General features: G+C 36.4%; 1 protein-coding gene across 2 annotated transcripts; it reads right to left on the bottom strand.

Annotated features, from left to right (window-relative positions):
* Positions 1,784 to 3,357, bottom strand: LOC107642396 (probable small nuclear ribonucleoprotein F). Of its 2 annotated transcripts, none has more exons than XM_016345737.2 (5): positions 3,179 to 3,357; positions 2,983 to 3,070; positions 2,845 to 2,882; positions 2,666 to 2,730; positions 1,784 to 2,259 (listed from the first exon to the last, which is right to left on the bottom strand). In XM_016345737.2, exons 1-5 carry the CDS (start codon positions 3,182 to 3,184, stop codon positions 2,190 to 2,192), a joined length of 267 nt encoding a protein of 88 aa, XP_016201223.1. In that variant the 5' UTR covers positions 3,185 to 3,357; the 3' UTR covers positions 1,784 to 2,189. The 2 variants fall into 2 exon arrangements, with proteins under 2 accessions (XP_016201223.1, XP_020962484.1); XM_021106825.1 differs by lacking the exon at positions 1,784 to 2,259 and adding an exon at positions 2,280 to 2,386 and having other exon boundaries at positions 2,596 to 2,730.

The raw sequence follows: 9,748 nt of genomic DNA, 5'->3' as shown, positions 1-9,748 counted from the left end.
TTAAAATATGTATATGGAAAAAATATTGAATAATAAAAATTATACTTAACAAAATAATACAAAAAAAAAAAGAGAAAATCCATTTTCCTAAATCACTGACTTTGGTTTATAATTGCCGTAAAATGTTAGCAAAATAATTTATTAGAGCGAAAATGAATTGCTACTTAGCGAAATTTTACTTATTAATTAATGCATACATCATAATACAGATATTCGAATTTTTAAAATATAGTTCAATAAAGTGTTTATATAATAATAACAACTGTTTTTCAACCCAATACGTGTAATTAATGAATTCAATTAAAAAAAATATAGATAAACAACTTTTAATCAATCAAATTTAAATAATAACTAGTTAATGATAATTTAGAAAATCAGAATTACCAATTAGTTACAAATTGGTTGGTAATTGGCTAGCGGGGTTCTATAAAGAAAAAACAACTACACAATGTATTGTGAAAATATTAACAGTTATTAAATTACAGGATAATATTTCTTCACTCTCTTAATGGCTAAAGCGGTGCGCTTCTGCTTTAACGTTACTGCCTAAATTGCCGACAAAGAATATACTCCTAAGTCTAATCATTCTTAATTACATTTAATTACATTCATATTGTCAATGTAAGATTTTTTCTTTGTTGTTTTACACCTCTGGTGTGACAGTAGAACCGATATAACATATAAGTTTGGTCCCCCCTTAATATTTCTACAAAGAAGAATTATTTTCTTTCAAATAATCATCCCCCAAGCTTTTTCACCAAACATTGTTAACACTTAAAGATCAATAATCACGTCGAAAGCCATAGAAGCTGCTAGAGGATTCTGTTAAGTTACGGTTTATAAACCTACCAAACATTCCTACCAGCATTATGGAACCTCAATACCACTTTGAGAAAATGGCCACTAAGTTTATAAAACAAAATATGTTGTTTTATGAAAAAAGAAAAAAGAAAAAAGAAATGTGAACGACACAGCTACTGGCCCAGCATGGCGCACACCCCATAAGATATTGCGATCAGTCTTAATCCTTACCAAACCATTCACTTTTATTTTCTTGGTAGTTGGTAGATACTAGATACCACGCCATGAACATGATTTTCATTGTTTTAATTAATTAATTTATTTTTCTTTCTCAATACTTCGGCTTGATTTAAGCTATGTTGTACAAATAATTATTTAGAGTCCTACTAAGCCCAATAAAATATTTGTACAATGTGTACAATGGCTATATGAGTTACAAAATGAACATCACCCATAATATCCGGAATAACCATCTGGGTATTAGGGATAATAAACATCTCATATCATAAAACCACTCATCCCAAAAATTTACGATTCACCAAGAATCGAACTCTTGACCTTTCGGATCTAGAGCTCTAATATCATGTCATGATACCACTCATCCCAGAAGCTTACGCTGATGGGGAAAAGGTAACACTAATGGTTATATCTCTAATACTCCCTAAACTTCCATTATACACATTGTACAAATATTCCATTGGTTCCTTCTACTTTCCCAATTATTTATTATCATACTTAAGAGAGATAATTGCAAGTAAAAACGTAATTAATCCCGAAATAAAATAAGTTTCTCTCAAAACTTATTCATTAGCTTAGAATGACGATGGATGTTTGAAAATGCCTAGCAGACATTTTAGCTCTGTTATTAATGCGTTTCAATAAATTATTACCGCATCGCAAGAATCTGATGGCTACAAAATGAAATTACTAACGACCAATAGTGATAAACATAAAACACCTATCATAGAATCAAGAGAGTCAATTTAGAAATCAATATCAGTTCTAGCATTTACCTTTCCAAAACCTCTAACGGCAAGGTTATATACCACATTGTCAATGGAATATGGGTTATCACTTATCATCACACAAAACTTTAACCCAATATACAAGCCTGAACATTTATAAGAAAGACCTCACTTTCCAGAGAACATGACTATCCAACTATGCAGCAACATTCAAGAAGAAAGCATAGCAGCACCAGACCAGATCAGACCACTACTTCAACTTTTTCAAACTAGGAAAAATCAAATTCAAAACAGTAGAAATCAAGAGGTCTAAACAAGCAGAACATAGGCAACCTATATTGATCCAAATCTCTACACATAAATACACAACCTGAATTTAAGAGGTCTCTAATTATGTTATAACAATGAGATAATTTTATCATTCTAGTCTTCTGCAGCATCATCAATTTCCTCATCCTCAGGCACACCACGAAGGTAGAGAACATTGTTACATCTAGAAATAAAAATAATAGAACAAAGCATACTTATTTCCATTCAAGAGGTTTAGTCAAACACAAATCAAACAGGCCACAGCAATTTCATTTTCATGACAAAGTCACAACTCATAATCACAGATAAAACTAATATGAATAAATTACCATTTGTACCCATAAAAGATACAGATGCTAACAAATGTACCCATATAACAATAAAACGACAATTATAACCACGGAAGATGACTTCCGTGTGCCAAGAGTACCCAAACGTTGGTTACACATCGTTTTATTCTTATATGGATACATCTGTCAGCGTTTGTATCTTTCATGATACAAATGATAATTTATTCAAACTAATATATATGTGCTATAGCAAAACAAGGAAATGCATCAACATATACAAAATCTGGATAGAACACATACCTGATTAAAATTTCTCCCAAGTTTCCGGTAAATTGTCCCTCAATGTATTCTTCAGTGTTGGCAAGCTACAAAGAGATCCATCCACACAAAAAACAATGTCAGTAGCTAGGAACTAAGAACCCTAACATGAGTAAACTATACAAGAGCAAACAAAATAGGGAATGATTCAGAAAATGCACCTGCAAATTCATATAGGAATCAACTGAAACAAGATAACCTGGAGAAAAAACAACATAACCACTAGATGATTAAAATCATGCTTTAAAGTATTTCCGATAACAGTAGAAAAATTTGAAAGAGAAAAAAAAGGAGCATACCTTTGTATTCCATTCCCCACTTCAATTTAACAATAACTTGCTTTCCAGTCAAATTGTTCAAGAAAGGCTTCGGATTCACTGGTATAGTCTGCAAATTTCAGTGTGCAACAAAGACCGCGTGAGTTCAAGGAGTGTGGTCTAGAGTTAATGAAATACATAGAAGAAGATTAAAGGGATGATAGAGGAAGTTACTCACCGCCATTGGAGGAGGAGATCGCAAAACCTGAAACGCGGCAACAATGGCTGACGATGGTGGCAACGGCAGCTGAAGTTAGGGTTTAATGAACCAAAAAGAGGGATAAACAATACTATGATTTTTGTGAGAACTGTACTGGGCTTGGGCTTGTAGATTTAATGGGCCTTGGCAACTTTGCAATTGTCTTCAATTTCTGTAGCCCATTAAGAATGCCAACTTGAAACTTGAAAAAAAATGCAATTACTTTTAAATATTTTTATTTCACTATTTTCATATTGCAAAAGTACTACTTGTTGTATATAAAAAACAGGTTTAATTACTCCCGTATAGAAATTTAATTGAAAAAAAAAATAAAAATTTAATTACAAATTTAGTAAAATTATAACGATCAACAGCGTAATTAAACCTAAAAAATAAGCTCTTATATATTTTATAAACTTGTTTAATTTAGTGATTTTTTATATTATTGTGATAAGTACAAATAATGATCGATGTGCTTGTTAGGTATATAAGACTACTTATTAGCTCAACCTTTTACTCTTAAATCTTTTTTGGTGTCTACTCTTATATTCAAATACATGAATAAACATTAAACAATACCGAGACATAATAGCCAATCAGCAATAATTAAGATAGATAATTTCAAACCAATACATAGAAAGCACTAGGAGATATTCATGTGCTAAGGGTTGGGTTTGAAATTTGGACACTCAGGTGTCACACAACCCAAATAAAAATGTAGTGTAATGTCTCTCTAGTCTCTAGAGACAAATGACACGAACTCCACACAACATCGAATCCCAAAGTGAGGGATTTAAGATCCCAAGTTGAACCGCAACGCGTTGCTTGCGTTCTCAACAAAGCTTGTCACCATTTTTAATGTGTGTTTTTGGTCTCGCTCTTGTGCTGATTCAAATTCAAGCCTCTTTGCTTGTTCATATTACTAGCTTTCTAACACAATATACATAGATGATGTCATGATGGCGTACTACGTATCAACGATTTACCAAAAGCTTATTAGAAGTGATTTAAAATTATAGTATGAAATCAGAGTTCATGTTCAAGAAGTCTCTAAGTAGCGTTTGGTGGAGAGACAGAGACGGAAAGATTGAGATTGAGAGACAGAGACTAAGAGACAGAGATCGAAATAAATTTCAGTATTCTGTTTGGTGCAAAATGGGAGACAGAAGTTGAAACAAGAATGAAACTTTAATTTAATTTGTACAAAAGGTAAAATTAGAATTAATTAATCAAAATGATGGTATTTTAGGTATAAAATGTTATTAAAGTTTCAGTCTCCATCTCTAAAAATTTTAGTCTTCCGTGTCTTCATTTTTTTGAGATACTGGAATATTGAAATTTTGGAGACAAAGACATAAATTTTAATATCAATCTCTGAACCAACAAATATAATACTGAGTCTCAGTCTCTCAATCTCTGTCTCAGTACCTCAAAACAAACGCTAGAGTAATTATTAAAGTCAACAAAATCAACAATTTTTTTCATAGTATCTCCGTGTTGGATAAATTAAAATCGCAAACTTAAACTAGTAAATTTTGCACTCAATTAAGTCAAATCGGAGTTTATATTCAAAAAGTCTCTAATAATAAATTGCTACTTACACAAAATAAAATTTAAATCTTGATACTTATGTAGCGTTTGGTGGAGAGACAGAGACAGAAAGACTGAGACTGAGAGACAGACACTAAGAGACAGAGATTGAAATAAATCTTAGTATTCTGTTTGGTGCAAAATAAGAGACAGGAATTGAAACAAGAATGAAACTCTAATTTAATTTGCACAAAGGGTAAAATTAGAATTAATTAGTTAAAATGAGAGTATTTTAGGTATAAAATGTTATTAAAGTTTTAGTCTCCATCTCTAAAAATTTTAGTCCCCTGTGTCCCTACTTTTTGGAGGTACTGAAATACTGAAATTTTGGAGACAGAGACAGAAATTTTAGTACCAGTCTCTGAACCAACAAACACGATACTGAGTATTAGTCTCTCAATTTCTGTCTCAGTACCTCAAAACAAACGCTACCTTACTTAACGAATTAATAAATTTTACATTTGGCTAATTCAAATTGGTTAACAAAATCAACTTTAACCTTGAAACTTGTCCGAGGCTAACTTTGAGTTTGAAATCATGAATGTGTGCCATTCACACATTTGGAAGCAGTATATATGTAGTTAAAGCAAGATCAAATATTCATAAATTAAAGGGCAAAAAACCATATTAAGCCACATGCAGAAAAGTATAACCAAAATACGCCAAACAGAAATTTGTTTCAGCAATAAGCCAAGAGGCATTTTTATATAAATCGAACCACCAAGGTTCGAACTCTATTAGCAAGTAATTCGAACCATCTTGGTTCGAACTACTACTGGAAAAATTTGAATAATTCGAACCGGTTAGGTTCGAACCAGGGAAGCATGTAATTCGAACCGGGTTGGTTCGAATTATGGGGAGAGAGGTTGCTTATAGTAATTCGAACCAGGCTGGTTCGAATTACATGTATCATGGTTCGAACCAGGTTAGTTCGAACCAAAGAGAGGTTGATTGTAATAATTCGAACCAGCCTGGTTCGAATTACATGTATCATGGTTCGAACCAGGTTAGTTCGAATGAAACTTGGCCTGGAAGGTGCGAAGCGGATTAAGAAGTTTTTCTATCGCATTCCAGTCACGATCCTGCACGATACGGTGAAGTATGATTGTCTGACGATTGGTAGTGATGAGGACCTCCAAGTCATGTTTCTTTGTCGGAGGCAGTTTCCGGAGGTCCGCACACCAGAGTTGCTGGCAAAGCTGGTTGATGTGGTATCCAGCTCAGGGGGTTCGAACCGGAATACCGCCAATGTAGCCACGGCAGCTGGCTCCAGTTCGATGGCTGCTGTGGCTTCTTCCTCCGTCCCAGTTTACGAGCCATGGGCCCAACTTGTCGCCTCTCCGTCATTTGCTGTTGATTTGAATGACGGCGTCCGCGACGAGGTAGGATCCTTTGATGTTCTGCCAAACGCTTTACACGGCGTTCCACCGGTTGGCGTCGGAGACGGAGAATTGGGTGATCCTGATGAGGACGACGTTGAGCCCGAAACGATTGAGGATGATAGCGGGGACGAGGTTGTAGCGGCCGGGCCTGCATTGGCTGGCGGTGGTTCTAGCTCTGGCACACAGCAGTATCCACCATATTTTTCTTCGCTGGACCTGGACGCCATGACGCATGAGGGTGCGGTAGGGCACCCTGTTGGATTCGGAGCTAGAGATGCGGAAGGGAATGCCGGTCTCACAGAGTTCCAGGTTGGTCAGCAATTCCAGGATAAAGATGAGGCCCTGTTAAGTGTGAAGACTTACAGCATCCGGCGAGGGGTACAGTACAAGAATCCTCATTTTAATAACTAAACGAAATCATTATACCTTATCATGTTTCATTTAATACAAATAGTCAACGTCCCCGAACACAAGTTACGAACAACATACATAAACAGAGCACTACATAACAAGAAAACTACACCTAACTATCATACATGACTGAAATAGAGGAAACAAAATACATGAACCGTGACTCATCTAAACAGATGCGAACCAGTACCACAGCGACGTGCTACCCGTGCCCTCTGACCTCGACGGACAAGCGGCTCCTCATCCTCTATCTCATCCTCCTCCTCCTGCGGAGCAGGCTGTACTGGTGGCGCAACACGCAACGGTGCTGCAGACGATCCTGCGATAAACTCTGATGCAGCGGTATAGGAACTGGTACACGCAACTGGTATAGGAACTGATCTCGGATCCCCCAGCTGAGTGTCCGGGGCCAAGAACCTCTTCCCATGCTGACTCCACCACTGAAGGAACTGATGAGATCATCATCTGCATCCTCAGGGCACTCACCAAAGGTCTCCTGAAACCAGCTGCAGTTCACTGCGTACTTCTGAACCTGACTGGGGGGAGGTATAACTCCTAGCAACTCCTGGAACCAGACCCAGGGTGGACGGCCGCCATCGATGTATATATGGAACTCTGACAGGCACCCGCTCACGTAACGGCCATCGACTGGCAAACCCAGCTGGTATGCCACGTCCTGTAGTGTGATCGTGCACTCTCCGAACGGCATATGAAACGTGTGCGTCTCGGGACGCCATCTCTCCACGAATGCACTGACGAGCGCCTCGTCTAGCCGGAACCACCGGTCGTTCAGCCTTGCAAGATGGTATAGCCCTGCCATCTGCAAGTATGGAACGTATCTGTCATCAAGACGCATGCCCTGCTGCCGCCTCATGCTCCTAATGCATCGCTCCGGCTGCGCATGAAAAGAACCGCATACTGAGATATATAACTACACAGGTTTTACAGTAAATCGGTTCACATAAACCGGTTTACATTAACCATATTGCTAAATTAAACAGCATAACATTACATGAAAGATAACTAACTGGAAAACAAACCCTAAACCACACAACTAAACCGCTAGCATATACCACAATTAACGAGAGCCATTAACAAGAAACAAATTCAATAAACCGGCTTACTTAAACCACCTAACATTAACCAACTACCCTAAGCCACATAAAAAAACCGCTTGCAAAAACCGCTAACATAAACCACCAACATAAACCACTACCAAAAACCACTGACTTAAACCACTAACAAAAATCACTACCCTAAACCACCACCCTAAACCACTAACTTATACCGCTAGCTTAAACCACTATCATAAACCACCTACATAATCCCCTCACCTAAACCACCTACAAAAACCACTAACATAAAGTACCGTCTAACCAAGATACAAAACCACTAAGGCACAACTAACGCTTGAATCAAAAATATTTCCGTACTAACCTCGTCGTTGATGACCCCGGCTATATGAGCGACTCCGTCCAACCGATATAGCCGTGCCGGATCGTCCCCCATCAGCAGAGTAGTCCGTTCAGGTCTTCCTCGGAGAGAATCTGGGTCGTTTTCTCTGAGATTTTGTGGGGTAGGGGGGAGGGATAATGGTTCGAATGAGGGTGATTCGAACTCCTTATATAGTCGAATCACACATAATTCGAACCAGCCTGGTTCGAATTATGAAGGAGTGCACTAGGAGTAATTCGAACCGGCCTGGTTCGAATTACATGGAATCGAATACAAAGCATAATTTGAACCACCCTGTTTCGAATTATGTATGAGAGAAGTTCGAACCTTAGTGGTTCGAATTATGTATGGGAGAAGTTCGAACCTTGGTGGTTCGAATTATACAAATACGTAGCACACTAAATCGAACCATGTTGGTTCGAATTATGAAGGAGTGCAATTCGAACCAGTTATATTAAAATACACTTTGGCTCATTGCTGAAACGAAATTGGATTTGGCGCATTTTGGTTACAAGATTCTTGCTTTGGCTCAATATGATTTTTTGCCCTAAATTAAAAGAACATTGAAATTCGAGTTTCCAATAACGATGTAGTAAATTATATTTAACTTTTATTTTATTAATTATTATTAAATAAGATAAATTTTAACTATTTTTTGTTAATTTATTTTGATTATAAGACATTTTCTATTATTGTTATAGGTGTGAATTACAGCTATGAGTGATAGCTAGTACACACATCATATTTGGGGTTCCTCAACTTGGCAAACCGTTCGGCGACTGCAACGCGGTCGTCCCCACTGTTACTAATTCACACTTCAAATTTCAAGATTGTTTTAACCCTAATTTATTAGTATGTACTACTGTAATCTCGTAGGCAAAGATAACATTGCTTTATCTCTACGCTTTAATTCATTTTCTTAGGCCCGGTGGCCCGGTCATCATACACAATTAATATTTTGTGTTATTAGTGATGGATCATGACTATTCTTATGTGGAATTTAAGTATTGTAAACCTTAATATTTTGTGTTATTAGTTATAAGACTATAAGTTAATGTTTTATGTTTAGAATGCATAAGACTTTAGACTAATACATAAGATTGTGTTATTTGTAGTGATTTAAATATTTGGTATTATTAGACAATATTAGTATTGATTGTGGTTATGCTTTAATATTGAAGAAGGGTTGGTTCTTGTTATATTTTTCTAAGTGAATTTTACCATGTTAACTAATGGTTGGAGTCTTGGAAATTTGGATATTTTTACATGCTAGCTTACAAGAAGGTATCAATGTAATGTAATGTTAACGGTCCGGTTTTCACCCGATTTTCACCCGGTATAATTGTAACCCGAAAGTGTATTGGTTTCATCGGGTCTAGAGCCGGATTCGGGTCTAATAAATAGACCCGGTGTATATTTCGGACCGAGTCTGGGTCACATCAAACCCGGCTTCACCCGGCCCATGTGCACCCCTAGGGGCAACTATCGCCTTCAGGCCAAGCTTTGAGTTTGGTCATAGTTTATTATTATAGCCCCTTCTATATATTTAACTAACTGATCCAATTAAATTGGTATGACTGCCAACTATATATATAAGATTTTCTCAATAAATAATTTTAAAATACTTGTTAGATAAAATGTAAATTAAAAATATTTGATAACAAAAAAATATTAATTAAAAATTATCAAAATTTAATATTTTTTATTTTAT

The sequence above is a fragment of the Arachis ipaensis genome, chromosome B01, assembly GCF_000816755.2.
Source record: "Arachis ipaensis cultivar K30076 chromosome B01, Araip1.1, whole genome shotgun sequence".
NCBI lineage: Eukaryota > Viridiplantae > Streptophyta > Magnoliopsida > Fabales > Fabaceae > Arachis > Arachis ipaensis.
The sequence above is the reverse complement of the archived record's forward strand: the minus strand, read 5'-3'. Positions and strand labels throughout refer to the sequence as shown.